The sequence below is a fragment of the Muscardinus avellanarius genome, assembly GCF_963383645.1.
Source record: "Muscardinus avellanarius genome assembly, chromosome: 16".
In the NCBI taxonomy this organism is placed as follows: domain Eukaryota; kingdom Metazoa; phylum Chordata; class Mammalia; order Rodentia; family Gliridae; genus Muscardinus; species Muscardinus avellanarius.
Window position 1 is genome coordinate 55,142,530 of NC_137802.1, and position 26,911 is coordinate 55,169,440.

The 26,911-nt window shown below is 47.7% G+C and overlaps 1 protein-coding gene across 1 annotated transcript in view; it reads right to left on the bottom strand.

The window, feature by feature from the left end:
* PLEKHM1 (pleckstrin homology and RUN domain containing M1) overlaps positions 1 to 24,901 on the bottom strand; it is a gene marked incomplete at both ends in the record, with an annotated part of 49,001 nt that extends 24,100 nt beyond the window's left edge. The window contains 4 exons of the mRNA XM_080713554.1: positions 3,534 to 3,939; positions 12,869 to 13,495; positions 15,422 to 15,669; positions 24,854 to 24,901. Of these exons, the coding sequence (XP_080569680.1) occupies positions 3,534 to 3,939; positions 12,869 to 13,495; positions 15,422 to 15,669; positions 24,854 to 24,901 (1,329 nt within the window). The remainder of the gene's footprint in view (positions 1 to 3,533; positions 3,940 to 12,868; positions 13,496 to 15,421; positions 15,670 to 24,853) is intronic.
* Positions 24,902 to 26,911: the final 2,010 nt, after the last annotated feature.

Consider the following 26,911-nt stretch of genomic DNA (forward strand, 5'->3'; position numbering starts at 1 on the left):
GGCGCATACTTATAATCCCAGTACTTGGGAGGCTGAGACAGGATCACAGGTTTACAGCCAGCCGTAGCAACTTAATGAGGCCCTCTGCAACTTAGGGAGATGCTGATTCAAAATAAAAAATAAAATAGGGCTGGGGGTGTAGCCAGAGGTAGAATGCCCCTGAGTTCAATCTCTAGAACCATTTAAAAAAAAAAAAAAAAGAAGAAGAAGCCGGGGGTGGTGGTGCAGGCTTATAATCCCCGCGCTTAGGAGGCTGAGACAGGAGGATCGCACAGGTTGGAAGCCAGCCTCAGCTACTTAGTGAGGCTCTCAGCAACTTAGTGAGACCCTGCTTCCAAATAAAATATAAAATAGGGCTGGGAGTATAGCCTGGAAGTAGAAAGCCTCTGGGTTCTACCCCCAGTACCACAAAAAAAAAAGAAAGAAAGAAAGAAAGAAAGAAAGAAAGAGGCAAACCATAGACTGGAAGAAAATACTTAATATGTGTGTATGTGTGTGTGTGTGTATTACTTCCTCTAATAAAAGATCTGTATTTCTAATGTTATATATATACATGTTATATCTATATCTATATATATCATATACCATATATATATATATATATATGTCAATCATATATCTTATATAAAGAGCCCTTACAAGCCAATACAGAAACCACACATAACTCAAGAATGGGATGATGTCTTGAACAGCCACTTCACCAATTAATATGTGTGTGTTAATATGTGTCTAATGGCCCAAAAGCAAAGGAAAAGACCATTAGTCACCAGGGACATGCAAATTAAAACCATGATGAGCTGCCACTTCTCACTCACTAGGGTGGCTAGAATATCATAAAAAAAACTAGATGATAACAACTGTTGGTGAGAATGTGGAGACATAACATTACTGGTAAAAATATAAAATAGGGCAGCTGCTTTGGAAAACAGTTTGGCAGTTCTACAAAAGGTTGAATACAGAGTTACTATATGACTCTCAAATTCTCTTAGTTACACACCCAAGAACATTAAAAACATATGTCACGCTGGGCGTGGTGGTGCACGCTTGTAATCCCCGCGCTTGGGAGGCGGAGACAGGAGGATCGCGTTGGTTTGAAGCCAGCCGTGCTAGCTTAAGAGACCCTGTTTCCAAATAAAAATATATAATAGGTCTGGGAGTGTAGCCCGGAGGTAGAAGTGTTTCCAGGAACCCCAGTACCACCCAAAAAAACATGTGTGTGAGTGTGTGTCAATAAAAAACATACTCATGTTTCTAGCAGCATTATTAATATCCAAAAAGTAGGAATACCCAAACATCCATCAACTGATAAAACATAAGTAAAATGTGATACAATAGAAATATGCTAGTGAAAACAGAAGGGAGAGCAGAAGAGTGGAGGAAGGGGCTAGAGGAGGGAAGGAGAGGAAAAGGGAGGTACTGAGAAAAGAAACTGACCAAATTCTATGATGTGCACATATGAATATATCAGGATGAATCCCACTATTATAATAATTATAATGTATCAATAACAATTAGTTAATATCATGCTAAGCAAAAGAAGCCGGTAACAAAAGTCATACAGTGGATGATTCCACTTACAGGAGATTTGCAGAACAGGCAAATCTATCACGACAGAAAGTAGATTAGTGGTTGTCAGGGGCTGGGAGGAATGAGGTGTGTGGGCGTGGGGAGGTGGATACGCAGTTACTGCTGATGGGTAGGCAGTTTCTTTAATGGGAGATTAAAATGCTCTAAAATTAGACAGTGGTGATGGGTGCACAATCATACGACTATACTAAAAACCATGGAATTATACTTTGATTAGGCAAACTGTATGCGAATTATATCCCAATAAGGCTGTTAAAAAGTGGGGTATGTGCCTCTCCAGCTAGTTCATGGCCCTGGCCCTATCCTAAGTGACATGACCTACAAGTTGCTACCCAGGAGAGACCAGCATGAACGGAGCTGAAATACCAGGACAGTGTCCCAGCCTGAGCTCAGATGGCGGCTGGAGCTCCTCCCAGCTCTGTGTGTCCGTGTGCACACATCCCTAGCCCTGCTTTTAATGACTCTTTTGCCCTCCATAGCGTGGTCTGACTGTGAAGGATGGAGAGGGCAGTCAGGGGCCCCTGCACCTGTGAAGGGAGGGGCTCATTCTGTCTCCCTCCCTCCCTGGCCCTCTCTTCGCTCTTCCTAGGTCTCCCTGGTGTTCCCAGCAGCTGCCCTCCCTCTCCCCATCCTTGGTAGGTAGCTGGGCTTTCAGTCACAGCCAGGACAGATACTGCTCACACACCTTCCCCTGCAAATACTCAATGAAGGGCAGCAACTTGGGGAAACTTCAAAAGCCACACAGAACAAACAAACAGGGAGGAGCGAGCTCCGCTGTGGCAGGCGCTTCACTGGCCAACAGCCCTCTCAAGGTCAGGCTGGCTTTCCTCAGGGTGTTGACAAACTGGACTGGCTTGTTATAAAATGGTGCCGTCCAATAGAAATACAGTGTGAGCCACGTGTACACTTTTAAGTATTCTAGTGTCCATATTAACAAAAGTCAATAGAGCCAGGCATGATGGTGGTACAGGCCTATAAATAAGCCTGGTACTTGGGAGGCTGAGACAGAAGGGTCATAGGTTTGAAGCCAGCCTCGGTAACTTAGTGAGGTTCTCAGTGACCTAGTAAGACTCTGTTTCCAAATAAAAAATAAAAAGGACTGGAGGTGTCGCTTGGAGGTAGACTGCCTCTGAGCTCAACCTCTAATACACCCCCACGAATGTCAATAGAAACAGGAGAAATTAATTTTAATAATATATCTTATTTAGTCCAATATATCTAAAACATTTTCATAAATCAATAAAAATTATTGAGATTAAAAAAAACTGAGTTGTCAAAATACAGTGCTTATTTTCACAGCACATCTCTGTCTGCATTGGCCACGTTTTGGGCTGTGCAGTTCTAAAATCTGGTTAATGTTGAAAATGATTTTGTTTTTTACGGTACTGGGGATCGAACCCAGAGGCATCTACCTTTAAGATATACCTCCAACCCTAATTTTTATTCTTTATTTTGAAACAGGGTCTCACTAAGTTGTGGAGGGCCTCACTATGTAGCTGAGGGTGGTTGTGAACCTGCCATCTTCCTGCCTCAGCCTCCCAAATACTGGGATCACAACAAGCATGCACCACCATGTCAGGCTATTTTTAAAGCCTGATTATTTTATAAAAATAACTCAGTAATAATATGTTCTAAGGAGGAAGCCAGGGATCAGGGCCATGAAGTCCCTTGCCCGGCCCTTAAGCTGGAGAGTGCTAGTGGTTAACAGCAGACACTGTGATCAGATAGGAATGGCCTTCTTCACAATCAACGCGATGAGGACAGGAGATACAGCATCCGGCTCATCTCCACCACTCACGCCAGGAAACGTTAGCCCATCATTTGGATCTATCACCAGTACTGCATGGGGAAAAGGGAGGCCAAGGCCACTTGGGACCACTGCTGGGCTACCCCTGCTTCCTCTCAGAGCATTCCCCAGGACTTCCCCAGCAGCTGGCACGACTCACCGGACTGGTGGGGGAGGAAACCACAAGTTTCGGCGCAACTCCACCATCCCCCAGGGTCTTCTTCTGGCCACTCCTGGGGGCCGCTGCTGCGCCCGTCTCTTTGGTGGGATTAGAAGGCTGCTGGCCTGAAGTGCCCTCCACAGGGATGGCTTGGGCAGCGCTTGGCTGCTGCACCTCCAGGGTGCCAGGCGCTTGGGGAAGCAGCTCCTGCTTGTGGTCACCATCTGGGCTCCCCGAGGATGCTTGTGCAGGAAGGGGCTCAGCAGGTGTGTAGAAGTACAGGTGTGGGCTGGTGGTGAGGCCGAGGAGGGGCGGCGAGGCCTGGAGCGTGGGGATTTCCGTCTCTTGGCTAGGTCCGTTGGTTGGCACAGAGTTTACCTGGGCTTTGCTGAATTCCGACAACACCCTAGAAGTTTTTAAACAAAGAAATCTGTGTGACAGGTGAGTGGCGAGAATGTCTAAGGCTGCTGGGCTCTGGTAAGAATGGAACGCTGCTGTTTTGTGATTGAAAACAAAGAAAGCAGGGCACGGTGGCACATGCCTGTAATCCTGGTACTTGGAAAGATGACTGCAGATTGAAGGCCAGCCTTGGCAACTTAGTGAGACCCTATTCCAAAATTAAAAGGGCTAGGCATGTAGCTCGGAGGTAGAATGCCCCTTGGTCCAATCAAACAAAATAACACTCTCTGTCTCTGTCTGTCTGTCTGTCTCTCTCTCTCTCTCTTTTTTTTTTTTTTTTTTTTTTTGCGGTACCAGGGATGGAACCCAGGGGCATTCTACCTCTGAGCCACACTCTCAGCTCTATTTCTTATTCTTTATTTTTTATTTATTTTATTATTCTTTATTTTTGAAACGGGGGCCTCACTGAGTTGCAAAGGACCTCACTAAGAAATAGCTGTCTGTGAACTTCAATTCTCCTGGCTCAGCTTCCCAAATGCTGGGATTACAAGCGTGCACCACCACCCCAGTTAAAATAACACTCTTAAATACCCACGTGCTGCCTGGCTCCCACACAGCCCTCCTCTGATGCTCCCCACAAAGTCCTCCCTGGCCAGGACTCAGGCACACTGGGTAAGCAGATGAGCCACGGGGCCCGGAGAGTCAGGTGAAAATGCTCAATGGGTAGAAATGACACTTGATAACAGAAAACTGACAGCCACCTGAACATGCTAACTGTGGGCCTGGAGAGTTTGCTCAGCCAAACATATGGCTGTGTGGGCAATCACTTCCATGCAGAACAGAAAGCGTCTAAGACTGGGGATTCCTGACAGCAAAGCAGCCGAGACACCAAGCCTCTGCTCCCTGGGACAGGGACTGGGTGTGATAAAGTCGCACTTTGTCTGTGGGACGTCACTGAGGCAGCAGGGCTGAGGTGAGGTGTGAGGACAGGTCCCCTCAGAGCTGGACTGGGTGTGGAATCAGAGAAGCTGCCCGTCCCCAGGAACTGCTTCTGGAGCTCAGTGTACACAAGGCACGGAAGGGGTGTGCACCTACTCACATTGCCCAGTAGGGCCGCCACTCCTTGTCTCCTCGGAGCTGCTTCTTAGGCCATGAGGAGCCAGCATTACCGCCTTTGTGCACATACACATACTGCGTAGAGACATACTTCTGAGCTCCCTGGAATGTGCCCTGGCCAGTGACTGTTCCTCCCTCCCCTGAGGCTTCTGGGAATCTAAGTTTGTTTTCTAAAATAAACCTATGTGCTGTCTCCTCTTCTGCTTATAAAACCAATGGAAAAAGCAGGTTCAGATTGGCAACAAGGCTGTCTGGAAGCTGGAGACTGCACACATCTGCCCCAGTGGTGTAGTCTGGGTTCAGAGACTAGTGAACCTCCCTTTAATCTGGGCTGATGAACATGACGATTTTAGAATGCCAGTTGCTTAATGTAAGCACTTACCTGCTTGCCTCCCCACTGGGCTCTGTTCTTACTTATAACATCGGAACTCGACAACATTCCAAGACAATGTGGTCACGAGTAGGTGGCCAACCATATGCTCAGGAGCAACCGACTTTCAACAGACACCAAGACATTCCAGGGGCGATGTGGGGAAGGAATAGTCTTTACAGCAAATGGCGCTAGGATGAGTGTTGGACAGGCACATGCAAAATAATAAGGTCGGAATGCTATCTTATAACACATACAAAAATAATTCAAATGGATCAAAGAACTAAGTGTAAGAGATAAAACATAAAACTCTTAGAAGAAAATAGAGGTGTAGTCAGGTGCAATGGTTTGTGCTATGCCTGTAATCCCAGCCACTCAGGAGACTAAGGCAGGAAGACTGCAAGTATGAAGTCAGCCTGGCCAATTACAGTGAAACTATGTCTAAAAAAAAAAAAAAAAAAAAAAAGGAAAAAAAGAAAGAGAGAAGGAAAGAAAGAGAGAAAGAGAGAAAGAAAAGTGTAGTGGCTTATGCCTGTAATCCTAGTACCTGGGAGTTGGGACAGGAGGATTGCAGGTTCAAGGACAGCCTTAGTAATTTGGCAAGACTTGGCAACCCAGAAAAACCCTGTTTCAGCTGGTGGGGGTGGTGGCGCACAATTGTAATCCCAGCATTCGGGAGGCTGAGAGCTGAGGATCGCGGTTCGCAGCCAGCCTCAGCTTAGTGAGGCCCTCTGCAACTCAGTGAGACCTGGTTTCAAAATAAAGTATAAAAAATAGGGCAGGGGGTGTAGCTCAGAGATCAAATGCCCCTGGGTTTCATCCCCAGACCTGCAAAAAAAAAAAAAAAAAAGACTGTTTCAAAATAAAAAATTAAAAAAGGCTGGAGTAGGGGTAGCTCAGAGGTAGAATGCCCCCAAGTTCAACTTCTAGTACCCCTTACACACACACACACACAAAAAAAATGTGGATATAAATTTCATGCCTTTGGATCAGGTAATGGTTCTTAGATGTAATATGTAAACCATAAATAACCAACTCTAAGTGCCCACACCACTGTGACCAAATGGAGCTGTTTCTGAAATGAACGAGGGAGGCGAGTGTTTGGCAGTGTCCTGTGAGGTCTCAGTGTCTCCTGGGCACCAGGAGACAGGGCAGCGAATGGTTAGACAAGGGGCTCCTGGGTCTGCCTGGCCTCAGCCCACGGCTGCATTCCCACCAAAGGTTCTTCTTATCTGCAAATCAGGAATGGGAATAGCTCCGACCTTTTATGACTGTGACGAAGACTAAGTGAGATAATATAAGAAAAAGAAAAAAAAAGCTTAGTAGAGTGTCTGACACAAAGTGAGTATCCAATAATGTTAGTTATGAGAGTTGTTTTTTATCACTGACAAGACTGCTAAGCCTCCATGAACACAAGTATAAAAATTTAGAGGAAAAAGCCAAATTATGAAAATACTCGCTAGCATTAAAAATGATTATCAGAAAACAGAGAACTACAGCAACATATGCATACCTATGTTCATAGCAGCACAATTTGTAATAGCCAAAATTTGGAAACAACCTAGGCCCCCATCAACAGATGAATGGTTTGCAAAGTTATGGGAAATACACACAATGGAATTCTATTCAGCTATAAAGAAGAACAAAATCACGTCATTCGTAAGAAGATGGAAAGGGCTGGAAAGCATTATGTTAAGTGAGATCAGCCAAACACAGAAAGAGAAGGGACATATGTTTCCTCTAATATGCCCAAACGAGTGAGCATTAGGGACACCAGAGGGACTCCAGATAATGGAAGGGAATTCTCAGCAAAGTTTGAATGGAAAGCTAAGAGAGGAAGGAGGCTGAACTTGATTGATGAGGGGCTACTTCCAAATAGGTATAATAGTATGAATATAGCAAGGTTAGCCTGGGTATTAAGTATCGGGAGGGGGGAAGGGAAACGAGGGGGGGAGAAGGCACCAAATACAGATTAAATGTATAACATTTACTTTCAATAAAATAAATTAAAAATGATTATCAGTTACAAATAAATCCTAATATTTGAAAGATTTTAAGAAGAAAGTAGACTGCGGATCAGAATAACTGAGTAATGCCAAGCATGGTGGTGCACCTTTGTAATGCCACGAGTACTTGGGAGACTGAGACAGGAGGATTGCAGGTTTTCAGCCAGCCTCAGCTACTTGGTGAGGCCCTCTGTAACTTAGAAAGAACATGTTTCAAAATAAGGAATAAAGCCGGGCATGGTGGCGCACGCTTGTAATCCCCACGCTTGGGAGGCTGAGACAGGAGGATCGCACAGGTTTGAAGCCAGCCTCAGCTACTTAGTGAGGCTCTCAGCAACTTAGTGAGACCCTGTTTCCAAATAAAATATAAAAAATAGGTCTGGGAGTGTAGCCCGGAAGTAGAAGGGCTTCAAGGAACCCCAGTACCACCAAAAAAAAAAAAAAAAAAAAAGGAATAAAAATTAGGGCTGGGGGTGTAGCTTAAAAGTAGAATGCCCTTGGGTTTAATCCCTAGTACAGAAGAAAGAAGAAAGAAGAAAGAAGAAAGAAGAAAGAAGAAGAAGAAGAAGAAGAAGAAGAAGAAGAAGAAGAAATGAGTAATAAAGCCTAAAGAAATGCCACCAGAAAGCAGTAAGCTTGTGTGATATGTCAGAGACCCCGCTAAAGCAAAACCAAGCTCAAGGCAAAATCAGTTCACAGTTTCGCCAGGATCAGTATTTGTCTTCAAGGCCCAGTGAAAGTAAGAGAGACCTGTGTACCCAGTGGGGAAAAAAGTGCTAGCTACAGAGAAAATTCTGAATGAAAAGTAAAAAATATATATTTTTGAAGAATTTGGAAGCTGAACATGGTGGCGAATGTCTGTAAATCCCGGTACTTGGCAGGTTGAGACAGGAAGATCCCAGGTTCAAGGCCAGCCTCTGCAATTTAGTAAGCCCTGTTTTAAAATAAAAACTAAAATAAGGCTGAGGGTGTAGCTCAGAGGTAGAATGCCTCTGGGGTTCCACCTCCAATACTGTTCTGAAGAAAAATGATGCAGCTTTCATGGCTACCGTCCTTGGCTTCCTACCGTCCTTGGCTACCGTCCTACGGCTTCCACTTGGCTTGGGGCGGTGATTTCCAGAAACTTTTTATTTGAAAAACTTAAACCGTGCTTTCGTTCATTTAAAAATTAATTTGAAAAAGTATGTATCATATGCATATGCATATATATTCACACACAATATGAAAATGGCATGTCCTGGAGAATCATGAAGCACCCTGCAAAGGGAGCTGGAGCTGTGGGCTCTCCTGAACATCCTTGCATGGTGGAGCGCGGTGCTGCTCGCCAGGCCAGGGCCACCGAAAAAAGCAGAGGTGGCTGCACGTGCATTTCCTCCAAGGGGAAGCTTCAGGTGCCGACAACCAGCAGCTTTGCAGCAGTTACATAAAGACAATAGGAGAAAGGATGCCACAGATACCCAGGAATAAAATGACAATAAAACCTACCGAGCACTCACAGGTCCTAAGCAGCCTCCTAAATATTTTTACATATCTTGACTCAATCCTCTTTATAGATAAGGATATCAAGGCTAGAAAGGATGAGTCCTGGCCCAAGGTCAGAAAGCTGGTAAATAGACAACTCAGGCAGTTGGGCTCCTGAATCCATGAGACTATACCTAACAACTCACCTACTGTCCTCAAGGCAAACTGAGATCTGATTTCTGCAAAACAGAACCCCTAGCCAGGTATGGTGGCACGTACTTGGGAGGCTGAGACAGGAGGGTTAAAGGTACAAGGTCAGCCTCTGCTACTTAGTGAGACTCTCAGGAACTTAGGGAGACCTTGTTTCCAAATAAAAAATAAAACAGAGCTGGGTGTGGTGGCGCATGCTTGTAATCCCAGCATTTGGGAGGCTGAGACAGGAGGATCATGGTTTGAGGACAGCCTCAGCTACTTAGTGAGGCCCTTTGCAACTCAGTGAGACCCTGTTACAAAATAAAGAGTTAAAAAGGGGTTGGGGGTGTAGCTTAGAGGTAGAATCCCCCTGGGTTCCATCCCCAGTACTGCAAAAATAAATAAATAAATAAATATCTGGACATATAGCTCAGAGGTAGAATGTACCTGGGTTCAATCTCTAGCACCACACACAAAAAAATAAACAAAAAAGAATCCATTATTAAATTTCATTTTGAATGTTATAATTTGTACTTTATGCTTAATTTGTACATGTTTTGATTTTATAGTCATAATACTAAGTACAAGGAAGTATTTATGTTCAACTTCAAATTACGAACATTTAACTAATATAATAATAACAAGTGAAAATTAAGTGCCAGTGAGAATCATGTACCCTTGAAACATATGCTCCAAGAAACGCTGAGCTCTGTGGGTGCTCAAAAACTAACTTAGAGGCCAGCTCTAGGAACGATGGTGCTGAGTGTGCTTGTGCGTCTGTGTGTTTAACATTTGCCGTGGCTCGGCTCATTGTCCTGCGCTGGCCGATGCAGCCTGACCCTCGTCCCTTGAGCTTCCCCATAAAACCCATCCACAGTGTTAAGGGTTACTGATTCAATGACCTTAAGCTGGAATTTTCCAACCATAAGACTCATGAGAGATAAAGGCCAGCCACATGACAAAGAGAAGTTGGAGGGTCTGTGGAAATACACCAAGTGCTGAGACAGGCACAAGCCTACCCAATCACGTGGTGGGCCAGCCAGCTCTGGAAGCAGGCGCGGCTCCTCCAACATATCCCACCTAGGCTCCTCCACCTGACAGCTGAAACGCAGTCTCAGGGGCCCAGTGCTCAGAGGCCATCTCCTGAGCTTATCAGACATTTTCACGTGGTACAGCTCACTGATAGGCATCTGATTTGATTCTCAAACAGCCCTCTGAGGGAATCTCCACTTTAAAGATGAAGCAACAGCTTCAGCAAGAACCAGCAAATTGGCTACATGTTACCGGACTTGTTAGTAGTGGAACAGGACTAGAAACTAGGTCTGCTCTGAGCCCAGGCCAGACACCATCTATATCTGCTGTTGTTCCCACTCTGGGTGGGAACCCAGGAAGGACTGAACCAAAGTTGGGGTGGGAAGTAGGAATGGAAGAGGCCCTAGACATAGCCTGATGGAACACGGGCTTCACTGAGAGATGATCTCAGCAAAAGGTTGCCATTTCCCCACCTAATAGAGAAGCAATATATAAGAGTTTGATGCTGCCTTCCTAGGGGACTATAAACAGGCAGCATCTGAGAACCACAAATTAATTTATCCTTTGGCTCAATAATTTTGCTTCTGGGAGTTTACTGAGCAAAGATATGTATATAAAACTAAAACACTACAAGACAATTTATGAAGATAATGAACTCCAATGTCCATTAAGTATAAGTCTAATTAAATAAATTAAGGTGCATTGCATATTTGCAATAGAAAAAAAAGAACAAAGATGCCTAAATATGAAAAGATCTCCAAAACAAGGTATAGAACAATGCGTTCATACTACCTTTTGTAGAAGACAGAAAGAAGTAAGAAAGAAATTTTAAGCCGGGTGTGGTGGCGCACACTTGTAATCCTAATACTTGGGAGGCTGAGACAGGAGGACTGCAGGTTTGTGGCCAGCCTCAGCTACTTAGTGAGGCCCTCTGCAACTCAGTGAGACCCTGTTTCCAAATAAAGAAAAAAAAATAGGGCTGGGGGTATAGCTCAGAGGTAGAATGATCCCGGCTTCAAGCCCCAGTACAACAACAACAACAACAACAACAAACAAAAAAAAAAAAAGAAGGAGGAGGAGGAGGAGAGAAAGAAAGAAACTTTAGGAATCTGAATACTGGTATTTGTTACAGGTACACTTAGAAAGTTTGGGAGAACATGCAACAAATTAAAAACTATGATCACATGGCTGAGAAAGAAAAAAGGGTAGATGAGAGATGGAGGGGAAAGATTTTTTTTTTTTTTTTTTTTGCAGTAGTAGAGATGGAACCCAGGGGCATTCTACCTTGGAGCGACACTCCCAGTCCTATGTCCTATTATTTTTTATTCTTTATTTTGAAACAGGGTCTCACTGAGTTGCAAAGGTCCTCACTAAGTAGCTGAGCTGTTCGCAAACCACGATCCTTCTGTCTTAGCCTCTCAAATGCTGGGATTACAATTGTGCATCACCACAGCCAGCTCGGAAGAATTTCCACTATGTTTTAGATTTTTTTAAACCATAAAGATATTACATAAAAATTAATCTTTAAAAAAGGCTATAGCGTGGTGGCGTACGCTTGTAATCCCAGCATTTGGGAGGCTGAGACCCAGTACTTGGGAGGCTGAGACAAGAGGATCACAAGTTCCAGGAGATCCTTAGCAAGTAGTGAGACTCTCATTAACCTAGCGAGGACCTGTTTCCAAATAAGAAATAAAATTAGAGCCCAGTGTGGTGGCATACGCTTGTAATCCCAGCATTTGGGAAGCTGAGACAGGAGGATCATGATTTGCAGACAGCCTCAGCTACTTAGTGAGGCCTTTTGCAACTCAGTGAGACCCTGTTGCAAAATAAAGAATAAAAAAATAGGCCTGGGGTGTAACTCAAAGGTAGAATGCCCCTGGGTTCTATCCCCAGTACTGCAAAAAATAAAATAAAATAAAATAAAACAAAATAAGAAAGAAGGAAAAGAAAGAAAGAAAAAAAGAAAGAAGGAAGAAAAAGAAAATCAGGCTGGGGGTGTAGCTGGAAGGTAGACTGCTTCTGGGTTCAATCTCCAGTACCACATAAATTAAATAAATAAATAAATAAATAGGCTGGGTATATAAATAGGCTGGGTAAATAAGCTGGGTATATTTCAGATTTCACACCTGAAATCCAAGCTACCAGAGAGGCTGAGGCAGGAGGATCTCAAGTTTGAAGCTAGCCTGGTAACTTAGTAACTTAGCAAGATACTGTCTAAAAAAAAAAAAAATTCAAGGTTGGGGGGAGAGGGTGGCTGGGCTGTAGCTCAGTGGTGGAATGCCCCTGGGTTCAATCCTCAGTACAGAGATAACAGCTGTGTAAAGAAGGCTCTGCCCCAGGCTCCCTCTTGGACGAGTGAGTCGGCTCCATGCGCTGGCTTGTCCTCCTCTGTCCCAGGTTTTGTTGTCCCCCATGGAGGTCTTCCATGAGGCCCTGCCTGGTGCACTATGCTGCACTGTACTTGCTGGAAGCTGTACATATGCTCCAAGTTATGAGTTTCCTTCCCTCCAGGTAAAGAAGGCCATGTATTTTACCCAGGGTCTCAGGGAGATAAAGTGACTTGTTAAAGGGGACCTGGAGACAGAGCGGGAGCTTTGTCCCAGCTCTGAGCCTTTCCGAATCTAAGAGCCCAGGCTCTCTTTGACTTTCTTTATACCTGGACAGAGTCCAGTGACAGACAACCTCCTGGGCTAGGAAAGAAGGGACGAGGAGAGGAGAGAAGGGGAGGGGAGGAGGGCAGGGCTGGGCACAGCACTCACTCTTGCAGAGACCGGTCAGAATCATCAGCGTTCGCTAGACCCAGGTCTGAGTCATAGGACATGGGCTCCTCAGAACGGTCTGGACTCTTGGAGCCATTCTCCTGAAGTGGGCAGCTATCAGAGTTGAGGCTGCAGGACAGCTGGGATGAGCTGGCCGTGTCCAGGCTGAGGGAGGAGGCGGTGAGCTTCCTATTCCGCCGGATCTTGTGGCCCGAGTGCTGGACTTCGATGTCCTCTGAGCCTGAGGAATGGGAAATTGAGTCCAGAGACTCCTTCCGCTGTAGTTCTGCACCAGAGGCAGTGAGAGGGTCGAGCTCAGAGAGTGGGCAGAGCCCAGAGAGGGCCAGCGGGGTGAGCGTCCATTCGTTTAAGATGGCGGACTTGTAGGAGAGTTCGAAGGACAACGATGTTAGTCCCTGCAGGAAGCTCAGGAGGAACTCGCCCTCCTCGGCATCCCGCAGCAGGGCTGTGGGCTGATAGTACTCGCACAGCCGGGCGGGCTCCTGGAGCAGCAGTTTCAGGTAGCACTCCATCAGGCCGTCGTTGAGGGCCAGCCGCAGCCAGGCCCGGCAGCGACCCACGTCTGTGTTGACGAAGACCAGGTGCTCCAATTCTGAGATGATGTGTCTGGGAAGGGATAGAGCAGACCTTTTCAAAAAACTGCCTCAAAAACCGAGATGTTGTTTTAGCCATTGGAGAGCAAGAACTGGTCATAACTACTGCAAGTGTATGTAGGCACAAAGACTTCGTGAATGATGTATTTTAAAGTGGTATAGAATTGTTAAGCTGTAACTTCCAACTTTTTGAGGCTGGTGCCAAGGTAATTTCTATGTTCATTATAACCACCACTAGGATCCCTGATATCACCTGCTCACCCAAGACATGTTTGCTGAGTCCCCAAGGGCTTGGAGGTAGGAAGATACAAGATAAAGACATGGTTTTTTTGTTTGTTTGTTTTGGGTTTTTTGCAGAGCTAGGGATGGAACCCAGGGCTTCACACATGCTAGGCAAGCTCCCTACCACTGAGCTCCACCCCCAGCCACAAGTAACTGCCACTCAAGAGGACACGGGGTGGTGGAGCTGAGTTGGTTGGGCCATCATTTCTGAGTTTGAGTAGGAAAAATGGCATTTATAGAAAGAGCAGTGTCTGAGTTGGGACCAGAGGGAAAATGAAGAACCTTGTAGGCACAATGGACAGAAAAAGGGCAGAAAGGGTAGGAAAGCAAAGACTGTAACAGGCGTGGAGAGCGCTCCGATTATAACAGGTGGAGGGAGAGGGGCTGATTAGGTGGCAAAGCCAAGTAACGGAGGGTCTTGAATAAAACCCGATTAAGGCCACGTGGGAAATGCTCCCACACTGACTGCAGCAGAAGCCCTGGGAAATTTATCAGGCTATGGATTAAGGAGCCGCAACTTCGAGAACTGGGCTTGAGGATGGCCTCTGGGAGTTACAGACTTCCGCACAGAGAGGTGGCCTGACCATGGCTCTGTACACTTTAGGGTGGATTGCTCTGAATAAGGAGGTGAGACCCCAAGTACACCAAACTCAGTTGCAAACCTCTGAGTCTGAGAGGAACGCCCCTCCTCTGAGCTACCACTGCCCCTGTGTATGGTACGGGGGAGCGCAGACTGCGCTCCACAGCCCTTCGTGGCTGAGCCGTAGCGAGCTGCAGCTAGCTAAAAAGCCGAGCCGCTGGCTGACTAAGGAAAGACTGAGGAGATGAGGGGGCAGCAAGAAAGCCATGTTGCCCAGGAGAGAGGAACCCAAGGAGGCAACGGCAGTAAACTGGAAAGGAGGACTGAGACTGACATAGCATCGGAGGCTGAAGGTGACATTCAATGGCCCTCGGAGGCACAGGGTCAGCTGATGCTCAAAAGCCCACAGACGGCTCAGCCTTGGGGAGGCTGAGACAGGAGGATCGCGGTTTGAGTACAACCTTGGCTATTTAGTGAGGCCCTTTGCAACCAGTGAGACCCTGTTCCAAAATAAAGAATAAAAATTAGGGCTGAGGTATAGCTCAGAGGTAGAATGCCCCTGATTTCATCCCCAGTCCTGAAAAAAAAAATGCCCAAGTAGTTAAGGGCAAGACCAGAGACAAGTGTCTTAGGGTAAACACTCAAATGCCCTACTTGGATTCTACATTTTGGTAAAAAACAAAAACAAAAACAAACTTATGCCTCATTATAAGTAGAACATTGATAGCACAGATATTCAAATATTCAGAGGCAGAGTCAGCAAGCAAGCTTTAATATAAAGAGCCAGAGAGTAAATATCTGAGGCTGGTTTAACTACTGAACTCTGCCAGGTGCGGTTGGAAAGGTCACCAGCCCTGAGGTATGAGGCGGCCACAGGCTCTTGCCCAGGGCTGAATGTCTCAGGGTCTCAATGTCACAAGGTCTAGTGGTTGTTAGAGAATCAAGGTCTGGAGAGAATCCTTTCCATAAGACACAGTCCAGCTCAGCCTCTTCCCATCTCTTCACTATAACCCTGAGTATCTGCTGGCTTCTGCCAGCGGCTCCTTCCCCAGGCCAAACCTCTCCAGCTGAGCTCACTTGTGGGTGACAGCTTTCAGGAGGGACCAGAAGGCGGGCTGAGGGAGAGGCTTCTGGTGGGCACTTTTCTTCCTCTTCCCTCCGGCCTCTGCTCGGATGTGCTTGGCATGCAGGCCGTGGATAAACACAGCCTCCAGGGCGCTGCACATGGTGTTGGCATCTCCATCTTCACTCGTGACCACCGTGTCTAAGGACACGTACTGCTTCTGCAAGGCCTTCACGGATCCAACCAGCTTCTTCTTGATGACCTAGACAGTGCCAAACAAAAGACGGGCCTTTAGAGGCAAACCCCAAAGATGGTCCCTTGGCCTGTCGCCAAATATGCATGTACTCACAGGCACACGCCCCTCTGTATGAATCTATAATTTCCTTCTAAGAAATGAGCACATTAATTATAGTAAATAGAGATAAAGCATAGAGAAGAAAAAAGGAAACCCTACACTTAACACTGCCCAGATATAACTACTGGTATTCTTGTGTTGTGGATCCTTTTTGTTGTCTAAATCAAATTTCAATGAACTTATAGCCATAAAATCCTATGTTTAAATACCTGCTACATCACAATTACAGTTATGAAAGCTTTGGACAGAGGTGAGGCTTCCCAGTTACATTAGCAAGATTCCGCAGAGAATCAATGAGCTAAGAAGCAAAAGTGTTGCTTTGAAATAAGGCCTCATGTCACATCTCCAAACCCCCACAAGAATACAAGAGTACAGTCACATTAAGAACAATCTTGCCGGGCGTGGTGGCACACACTTGTAATCCCAGCATTCAGGAGGCTGAGACTGGGAGATCGCGGTTCGCGGACAGCCTCAGCTACTTAGCGAGGCCCTCCGCAACTTAGGGTAGAAAAACTGAATTGGGTGATAGGATTATGGATAAATATTTTACACTTTTATTTTGGTTTTTAGGCAGATCCGTAAATGTTAATATTCTCTGGAAAGTTAAATTTTAAAAAAAGAGATTTCCCTACCTCTTTGGCAACATTTGTTGTTATATGACTTCTTTATGCTTGCCACTCTGACTGGGGCTAGATGGAATCTCAGTGCAGTTTTGATTTGCATCTCCCTGATGGCCAGTGATGTAGAACATCTTTTCATGTATCTATTGGCCATTTTCATCTCTTCTTTTGTGACGTGTCTATTCAATTCAGCTGCCCATTTCTTGATAGGGTTATTTGCTTTGCTAGAATAAAGTGTTTTGAGGTCTTTGTATATTCTGGATATTAGCCCTCTCTCAGAGGGGTAGTTGGTACAGACCTTCTCCTATTCTGTACACTTTCTCTTTAGATTCTTGATGATTTCCTTTGACAAGCAGAAACTTTTTAATTTGATGTCATCCCACTTGTTAATTCTTGTTTTAGTTTCTTGTGCTTTGGGGGTCTTGTTGAGGAAGTTGCTACCTGTGCCTATGTTGAAGTGTTGAACCTATGCCTTCCTCTAATAGCTTCACAGTCTCTGGTCTGATTTCCAGGAACTCTTCTACACTATTGGTGGGAGTGCAAACTAGTTCAGCTACTATGGAGATCAGTATGGAGATTCCTTAGAAAACTGGGAATGGGTCTACCATATGATCCAGCTATACCACTACTGGGTATCTTTCCAAAGGGTGTGAAATCAGAGAACTACAGTAATATATGCATACCCATGTTCACAGCAGCACAATTTGCAATAGCCAAAATATGGAACCTAGATGTCCATCAACAGATAATGAGTTACGAAATTATGGGAAATACACACAATGGAATTCTACTCAGCAATAAAGAACAAAATTATGTCATTTGTAAGAAGATGGAAAGACCCAGAGAACACATGTTAAGTAAGACTAGCCAAGCATAGAGAGAGAAGAGACATATGTTTTCTCTAATATGTTCAAGCTAGGGAGCATTTGGGATACCAGAGTAATTCCAGCTAATGGAGGGGAAACCTCAGCCAAGTAATGGAAATGCTACATGCAACTATGTATAAACATGTGAATATAACATTGTTACATGGACACTCAGAAACATGAGGGAGGGAAATGGGGAAGTAGGAAGCTGGGCGTGGTGGCCCACGCTTGTAATCCCCGGGCTTGGGAGGCGGAGACAGGAGGATTGCGTAGGTTCCAAGCCAGCCTTGCTGGCTTAAGAGACCCTGTTTCCAAATAAAAAAATATAAGATAGGTCTGGGAGTGTAGCCCAGAGGTAGAAGGGCTTCCAGGAACCCTAGCACCACCAAAAAAATAAAAATAAAAATAAAAAGGGAAGAGTAAGATGCTGGGTTCTGGGCAGAGGTCATGCGCAGCACACCAGCCTGGGCCCCAGGCTGAACTGCGCGTAGCACGCCAGACCCCTGGAGAAACCAGGCCCAGTAAGACGCTGGGTTCTGGGTGGGGGTCGCGCGCGGGACACGCCAGCTGGGGCCCGGGTCGCGGGACCCTGGGCCCCGGGCCGAACTGCGTGTAGCACACCAGACCCCTGGAGAAACCGGGCCCAGTAAGACGCTGGGTTCTGGGCAGGGGTCGCGCACGGGGCACGCCAGCTGGGGCCTGGGTCGCGGGACCCTGGGCCCCAGGCCGAACTGCGTGTAGCACGCCAGACCCCTGGAGAAACCAGGCCCAGTAAGACGCTGGGTTCTGGGCGGGGGTCGCGCGCAGGGCACGCCAGATGGGGCCCGGGTTGCGCGACTCTGGGCCCCAGGCCGAACTGCGAGTAGCACGCCAGACCCCTGGAGAAACCGGGCCCAGAACAGAAAAAGATAAAGAAAAATATCGGAGAGGAGGTAAGAAAGCTGTTATGGATGCCAGGACACTGGAGATGCAGACAAAACTTATCTAAATCCACTGGAACTTATGGAAAAATTTGCCTTGAAAGAGGACTGCTATTTCTCTATATTGTTAAGAATCTCAGACATCACCTGTAAGGAGAGAGTTTAGCGGAGACCAAGGAGAAATGCGGTGTTGAAAGAGTTCTCCGCGATGGTGGTGGAGACTTGTATTCAGGAGAAGCAGAAACCGGATCTTACCAACTTTATTTTTTTGGAGAAATTATACCAAATGTCGAATGCTACCATCACGCATGCTTAGGAACACTGGACAACATTCAGAGTGGGAAAAGAGCCTGGGAAGGATTTGAAACGGTGGAGGCAATGGCAATGCCAGTGGCCAATACTCAGGGGAGGCAGAGATCTGATACATTACACCTGGAACCTTTGAAATAATAACCACAGAGACAGTGATCAGAACCTGCTGAGGGGTTAGGCTGGCGCCGGGGCCAGTGGCCGACATCGGAGCTTGCTGTGAGGCAAGGGCACTACTGAGGCCTCCGTGGCCGGAATTGGAACCTGCCGAGGGGTTAGACCGATGCTGGGGCCAGCGAGGCCGGCATTGGAGCCTGCCATGAGGCAAGGCTTGTGCTGGGGCCTCCGAGGTCGGGTCCAGAACTTGCTGAGGGGTTAGGCCGGTGCTGGGGCCAGCGAGGCTGGCATCGGAGCCTGCCGTGAGGCAAGGCCAGTGCTGGGGCCTCCGAGGACAGGACCGGAGCCTGCTGAGGGGTTAGGCCGGTGCTGTGGCCAGCGAGGCCGGCATCAGAGCCTGCCATGAGGCAAGGCCGGTACTGGGGCCTCCGAGGTCAGGATAAGAGCCTGCCGAGGGGTTAGGCCGGTGCTGGGGCCAGTGAGGCCGGCATCGGAGCCTGCCATGAGACAAGGCCGGTGCTGGGGCCTCCGAGGCCAGGATAAGAGCCTGCCGAGGGGTTAGGCCAGTGCTGGGGCCAGCGAGGCCGGCATCGGAGCCTGCCGTGAGGCAAGGCCGGTACTGGGGCCTCCGAGGCCGGGATCGGAGCCTGCCTTGAAGCAAGGCCGGTACTGGGGCCTCCGAGGCCAGGATAAGAGCCTGCCGAGGGGTTAGGCCGGTGCTGGGGCCAGCGAGGCCGGCATCGGAGCCTGCCATGAGGCAAGGCCGGTGCTGGGGCCTCCGAGGCCGGGATTGGAGCCTGCCTTGAGGCAAGGCCGGTTCTGGGGCCTCCGAGGCCAGGATAAGAGCCTGCCGAGGGGTTAGGCCAGTGCTGGGGCCAGCGAGGCCGGAATCGGAGCCTGCCATGAGGCATGACCAGTGCTGGGGCCTCCAAGGCCAGGATCAGAGCCTGCCGAGGGGTTAGGCCGGTGTTGGGGCCAGTGAGGCCAGCATCGGAGCCTGCCTTGAGGCAAGGCCGGTACTGGGGCCTCCGAGGCCAGGATAAGAGCCTGCTGAGGGGTTAGGCCGGTGCTGGAGCCAGTGAGGCCGGCATCGCAGCCTGCCCTGAGGCATGGCTGGTGCTGGGACCTCCGAGGCAAGTATCGGAGCCGGCCGAGGGGTTAGGCCGGTGCTGGGGCCAGTGAGGCCAGCACCGGAGCCTGCCATGAGGCAAGGCCGGTACTGGGGCCTCCGAGGCCGGGATTGGAGCCTGCCGAGGGGTGAGGCCAATGCTGGGGCCAGCGAGGCTGGCACTGGAGCCTGCCGTGAGGCAAGGCCGGTGCTGAGGCCTCCGAGGCCGGGATTGGAGCCTTCCTTGAGGCAAGGCCGGTACTGGGGCCTCCGAGGCCAGGATAAGAGCCTGCCGAGGGGTTAGGCTGGTGCTGGGGCCAGTGAGGCCGGCATCGGAGTCTGCTGTGAGGCAAGGCTGGTACTGGGACCTCCGAGGCCGGGATAAGAGCCTGTCGAGGGGTTAGGCCGGTGCTGGGGCCAGCGAGGCTGGCCATCGGAGCCTGCCATGAGGCAAGGCCGGTACTGGGGCCTCCGAGGCCAGGATAACAACCTGCTGAAGGGCTAGACCGGTGCTGGGGCCAGCAAGGCCGGCATCGGAGCCTGCCGTGAGGCGAGGCCAGCATCGGAGCCTGCCGTGAGACATGGCCAGTGCTGGGGCCTCCTAACCCGGGAACGGAACCTGCCGAGGGGTTAGGCTGGTGCTGGGGCCAACGAGGCCGGCATTGGAGCCTGCCGTGAGGCTAGGCCGGTACTGGGGCCTCCGAGGCCGGGATTGGAATCCTGCCAAGGAGTTAGGCCGGTGCAGGGGTCAATGGCCAGCATCGGAGCCTGGCGTGAGGCAAGTTCACTCTTGCGGCCTCCAAGGCTGGGACCAAAGCCAGCTTAGGGGTTAGACCGGTGCAGGGGCCAGCGAGACCAGAACTGGGGCCTCCCATGAGGCAAGGCCGCTGCTTGAGCCAGCGAGGTCTGGATCAGTCCACTGAGTAGCCAGGCCACTACTGGGACCATCAAGAGTGGGATCGGTACTTGCAACGCAGCATGCACAGAGAAATAGCGCAGAAAATATCAATCAGACACTTCTCTTAATCAGCAATAACTAGGAGGAAAAGGGCAACAGGAAGAGGTTGAGCTATAGAAAGGGCCCTATAGTGAAGCAACTAATGTGACCAATCAGAGGGTATGTAATACTGGAGGACGGAGCCTCTTTAAAACGCAGGAGGTACATAAACAAATGTATCAAAGTAAATCACCAAAGAAGCTTGGGATGGAGGGAGGGGGAGGGAATGGGATAGGGGCTGGAGGAGGGCTAATTGGATGATGTGTGCTTGTATATCCTCTCAAGTCTTGTACTCCAATGTGATTGATATATGACTACAATGCACCAATTTAAAAAATAAATTAATAAAAATAAATAAATAAATAAATAAATAAAAATATATATATATGAAAAAAAGGGAAGTAGGGGGAGGGCACCAGGTACTGTGTGAATATCTGCCATTCTCAACATGATCCACATTATGATATGAGACTATAGTGCACCAATAAAATAAATAAATAAATGAGCTTTCATTCATATACCATAAAATTCACCCATTTTAGCTGGGTATGGTAGTGCATGCCTGTAATTTCTATGTTTAGGAGGCTGAGAGATATGAGGATCACAGGATCAAGGCCAGCCTCAGCAACTTAGTAAGATGCTGTTTCAAAGTAAAAAATAAAAAGGGTTGGGAGTATAGTTCAGAAACAGAACGCTCCTGGGTTCAATATCTAGTACCAAAAATAAATAAATAAATATCCTTAATAACCCATTTAAATAATAGAGGTCAATGTTTTTTCGTGTATTTGGAGAATTGTACTGTGCACCCTTCACCAGTATCTAATTTTAGACCATTTTCATCACCACCAAAAGAAACACTGTCCACTAGTGGTTGCCAGGGGCTGGGGAGGGGAGCTGGAAGTGACTGCTGTCACCAATCTACTTTCTGTCTACCAATTTGCCCCTTCTGGACATGTCATATGAATGGGGTCATACAAGTGACCTTTTATATCTGGCCTCTCTCATTTATCAAAATATTTGCAAGTTTTATCTATGTTGTAGTGTGTATCATACTTCATTCTCTTTTATTGCCAAATAATATTCCATTGCATGATATTTTATTTATGCATTCATCAGTGAATGGATGTTTGGGCTACTATTTTTTGGCTATAATGCTTCTATCAATATTCATGTACAAGTTTTTGTGTAGAGAGACATGTTTCTAATTTTCTTGGATATACAACCACTCATAGTATTGTTGAGTAACATAAAGCCCCATGTTTAACCTTTTGAGGAACTGACAAACTGTTTTCCAAAGTGGCTATTTTACACTCCTATCAGCAATGTCTAAAGGTTCTAATTTCTCTACTTTTATTTTTTTAAGAGATAGGAGTAGGGTGTGATGGTGCACACCTTTAATCCCAGTACTTGGGAGGCAAAGACAGGAGGATTGCAGGTTTGAAGCCAGCTTCAGAAACTTAATGAGACCCTCAGTAATTTGGCAAGATCCCGTTTCAAAATAAAAACAAAAAGGATTGGGGGTATAGCTTCGACGTAGAATAGCCCTAGGTTCAATCCCTGTTCCACATACATATAAAAAAGAAATGGGATAGCTGGGCATGGTGGTGCATGCTTGTCATCCCAGCATTTGGGAAGCTGAGACAGGAGGATCAAGGTTTGTGGACAGCCTCAGCTACTTAGGTCCTTTGCAACTCAGTGAGACCCTGTTTTAAAATAAAGAATAAAATATAGGACTGGGGGTATAGCTTGGAAGTAGAATGTCCCTGGGTTCCATGCCCAGTAGTGCAATCAATCAATCAATCAATCAATCAATAAATAAATAGGGGTCTCACTACATTGCCCAGGCTGACCTCACACTCCTGTGGGCTCAAACAATCCTCCGGCTTCAGCCTCCCAAGTAGCTAGAACTACGAGCATGTGCCATTGCACCAGATAAATTTCTCCACATTTTTGCCAATACTTGCTATTATCTGTCTTTCTGATTATAATCATCCCAGTGGGTATGCAATAGTATCTCACTGTGGTTTTGATTTGCATTTCTCTGAGTGTAATGATAATTAGCATCTTTTCATATACTTATACAAAGTACCATTCATATATTCTCTGGAGAAAAGTCTACTTAACTCCTTTGTCCATTTTATAATTGAATTATTTCTTTTTATTGTTGAGTTATGGGTTCTTTATATATTCCAAATACACTAGACCCTCAACCCTTATCAGCTGATGGCTTCTCTCTTTCTTGGGTTATCTTTTTAACTTCCTTTTTTGTGTGTACTAGGGATTAAACACAGAGGTGCTCCACCACTGAGCTACATTTCCAGCCCTTTCTATTCCCATTTGATACTGGAGACAGGCTCACTAAGTGGTGGAGACTGGCTTTGAACTTGTGATCTTCCTGTCTCAGTGGCTTTGATCGCTTGATGCTTCAGCCTTCTCGGTAGCTGGGGTTACAGATACAATTTTTCACTTTCTTGATAGTGTCCTTTGAAGCACAAACATTTTTAATCTTGCTAGCATAGTGGCACAAGCCTATAATCTCAGTACTTGGGAGGCTGAGACGGGAGAATTACAGGTTCAAGGACAGCTTTCATCAACCTGGAAAGACCCTGTTTCCAAATAAGAAATAAAATCAGGCTGGGGGTGTAGCTCGAAGGTTGAATGTCTCTGGGTTCAATCCCTAGTACCACAGACAAAGATGGTTCTTAATCTTGAAGAAACCCAATTTTAAATGCTCTTTTATATGCAAGCTATTATGTCAGGCAGGATGGTGCAACCCTATAGTCCCAGCACTTGGTAGGCTGAGGCAAGAGAATCACTTGGGCCCAAGAGTGAAACTGTTTAATAATTAATAATTAATAATAATAATAAAAACCCGGCATGGTGGTGGCACGCTTGTAATCTCAGCATTCAGGAGGCGGTGATCCCATGATCACGGTTCGTGGACAGCCTCAGCTACTTAGTGAGGCCTTTCACAACTCAGTGAGATACTGTTTTGATAAATAAAAAAGACTAAAAAATAGTACTGGGGGTGTATCTTGGAGGTAGAATGGCCCTGGGTTCCATCCCCAGTACCACAAAAAAAAGTAATAATAATAACAGTAAGATATTATGAGTAGATTATATGGAAAGTAAAAACACTTCTGAGCATCTACGAGGTGTTGGGTTAGGGTATGCAGGAATAAATAGGCATGCCTGTTAGCCTATTAGAAACCTATGACCTCAGGGAGTTGGTCCCTGCTAGAAGGCTGGCGGGCCCCAGGACTTTGCTCTAGCTCCGGGCGGGGCCTGGGGAGGTCAGGTGGGGAAGGGCCCTCTAGCGGCCAAGAGGGGAAGTCACATCTCTGAGGGCTGCAGTTCCTTCCAAGTAGAAAGTTCTCTGAATTGGGGAGTAGCAGCGAATGGGGAGGAAAGGAAATTCCTAGTGTTTCTCAAGAAGCCACCTCAGGATACTGCTGAGGGCCTGGCCCAGAGGTGTCTGACCTTCTGCCCCCCCCAAGACAGAGCCAGGCCACAGAGTGCCCAAGACAGCCCAGGAACAGCGCGTGTCAAAGGGCTCAAGGCAGAGGGTCTGCCGGGATCTGGTGAACTGATCACAAACAACTGAATTTGAAAAATCTTGGAAAGTGAGAAATATTCAAAGACATATGAAAGCTACCAATTTACCCCCATTATTGAAACAACAAACTAGTACCTAGGAATCTGTTTTGAGATCAGATCAATATCTTGACCAAATTGTAAATTGTGACCCAATCATGGCCTAAGGAGGAAGACTAGATGGAGGTCTGACCGGAAATCCTTGGTTCTCAGTAACCTACCATAATTTCTTCTGTTTTTGTTTTTAATTTCATTTTTTTTTTTTTTTTTTTGCAGTGCTGAGGACTGAACCCAGGGCCCTTCCCTGATACACTATACAATCACTCCACTACTGAGCTAGACTAGTCTCAGCCCCTGATATTTTTAAAACAAATTTCTATTTTATAACCAAAAAGAAGATCTAGGAAGGGCAGGATATCCTCTGAGCCTGCTTTTGCTGTAACCATTTCTCAACCCGAGGCCTCCACTGGGCAGTGCCCATTCCCTTCAGAGTGAGGAAAGCTCTGAACGGCAGCCCTCTGCAGCCCTTCCCCAACCTCCGTCCTCCCTCGCCTGCCTACCGGGATGGCGGCCCGGGCGTCCAGTCCATTCTCCACCACTGAGAGCATGTCCACTCAGGCAGCAGCTCCGAGGACACTCACATGACACCTGTGGGGACAGATGGCAGCCAGATGAGCATGCTCCCGGTCTCCCCAGCGCGTCCCCTCCCAGAGGCAGGCGGCCGCGGTCACCGTCTCACTCAAACTGCAACCGAAAGGTCTTTGAGCAGTATACAAAAGTAAAAACCGAGATGGATTTTAAGGAAGGAAATAAGTTAGACGCTCAGGGAGGCGAGGAGCCCTGCAGGCTTAGAGTGGGCGGTAAGGGCTCTTCACAATACACGCTGCCAGGCTGCCTGGCCTGGGGCATGGGGACGGGTGGAGCCAAAGGCTGCTTAGGGCAGCAGGGGGAGGCTCCAGCTGAGGTGCCAACAGCCAGTGGGGACCGGGAAGCAGGGCTCGCAATGCACATTCACAGCCTGGGCGCTGCAACAGCCCCCAACTCCCGTCCCAGCCCAGGTCCACCAGCTCAGCGGTGGAAAGTACACGCAGGGCGGCTTCAAATGGCAGTTCTCTGCCACATGTCTGCCTCTCCTTTGGGCTGCGAGGGTTTAGCTGAGCAGCACAGGATGGGTCTAGAAGGACCGGCACAGGTTCAGACCACAGTCTGCCCCATACCAGCAAGGCACACCGGGGCACATTATCGATCTCGCAGGTGGAGAGTGAGAATGTAGAAAATGCCCAGCACTGGCCTGCTGCCCGGTATAAATGGCATCTGTAGTCCCCATGGATGTAGCCACCCAAATCTATAAGCAAAAAATGCCACTGCCCAAAATACATGTGTACTAATAGTTCAATCCCAACCACCTGGGCAGCTGGCTTCCTCCTTTGGCCTGAGCCCCAGGGGACTGCTGGCAGGCCGGGCCCCACCCCAGCAAGCTGGGCTGAGTGGGCACCTTCATATCTAAACAAACCTCTAGTCACCACGGTGCTGAGTAGCAGGGGGATTAAAAACAATTATTAAGGCTGTTTCTGTTCTCAAGTCAGTATGGCCCAAAGAAGTGACCAAAGTGAAGCAGCGCCCCCTAGACTGGGCTGTTTATGCTCTAATCACCCTGGGAATCCCATTTTATTATCTCTATCAGAGAGATAAGGAAGCTGACCTAGGTCAAGGAACTATCACGGGTGCCATGGCTGATAATGGCCTGGCTCTGTACCAGCCCCTATGGTGATGCCAATCTCAGCTCAAGCAAACCCCAGACTCCTGAGTCAGTGCCATCTTAGAGATCCGAAGGTGGGCTGGGAGGAGGATGCTTCAGCTGGGGGCCAGGGAGGGGGTGCAGGGAACATTAAGGTCAGCCCAGAAGGAAGCCAGGCGGTGCACACCTATAATCTCAGGACCTGAGAGGCTGAGATAGGAGGATCACAGGTTTGAGGCCAGCTTTAGCAACTTAGTGAGACGCCCAACAACTCAGTGAGATGGTGTTTAAGCTGGGCGTGGTGGCGCACGCTTGTAATCCCCGCGCTTGGGAGGCAGAGACAGGAGGATCACGCAGGTTCGAAGCCAGCCGCGCGCTGGCTTAGGAGACCCTGTTTCCAAATAAAAATGTAAAAATAGGTCTGGGAGTGTAGCCTGGAGGTAGAAGGGCTTCCAGGAACCCCAGTACAACCAAATTAATTAATTAATTTATTTATTTAATTAAATAGGGCTGGGGGTATAGCTCAGAGGTGGAACGTCCTTGGGATCCACTCCCAGTGCCTCCCCACACACACAGACCAGTGGTGAAATCTCAGATTCCAGGAAAGCAGGGGAGCAGGAGGTTGGGAAGGGGAGAAGCAGGCAGCCATCAATGAAGCGGCTGACTCAGTCTGGCATGTAGGGCTACAGAGAGTAAATGGGGCTTAAGGGTTAGGACCCATGGTGGACCTCTAAGGCCACACAGAGGGGGGCAGGCGTGGGTGGAAGATGGCCCCAACAGAGGCAGGGAAGAGCCCTGGGCCCTGGCTGACTGCCTCACCACTCACCGCCTCTGCTCTGGCTACCTGGGGACTATCAGGGCTTTTCCTGAGACCAGCTCC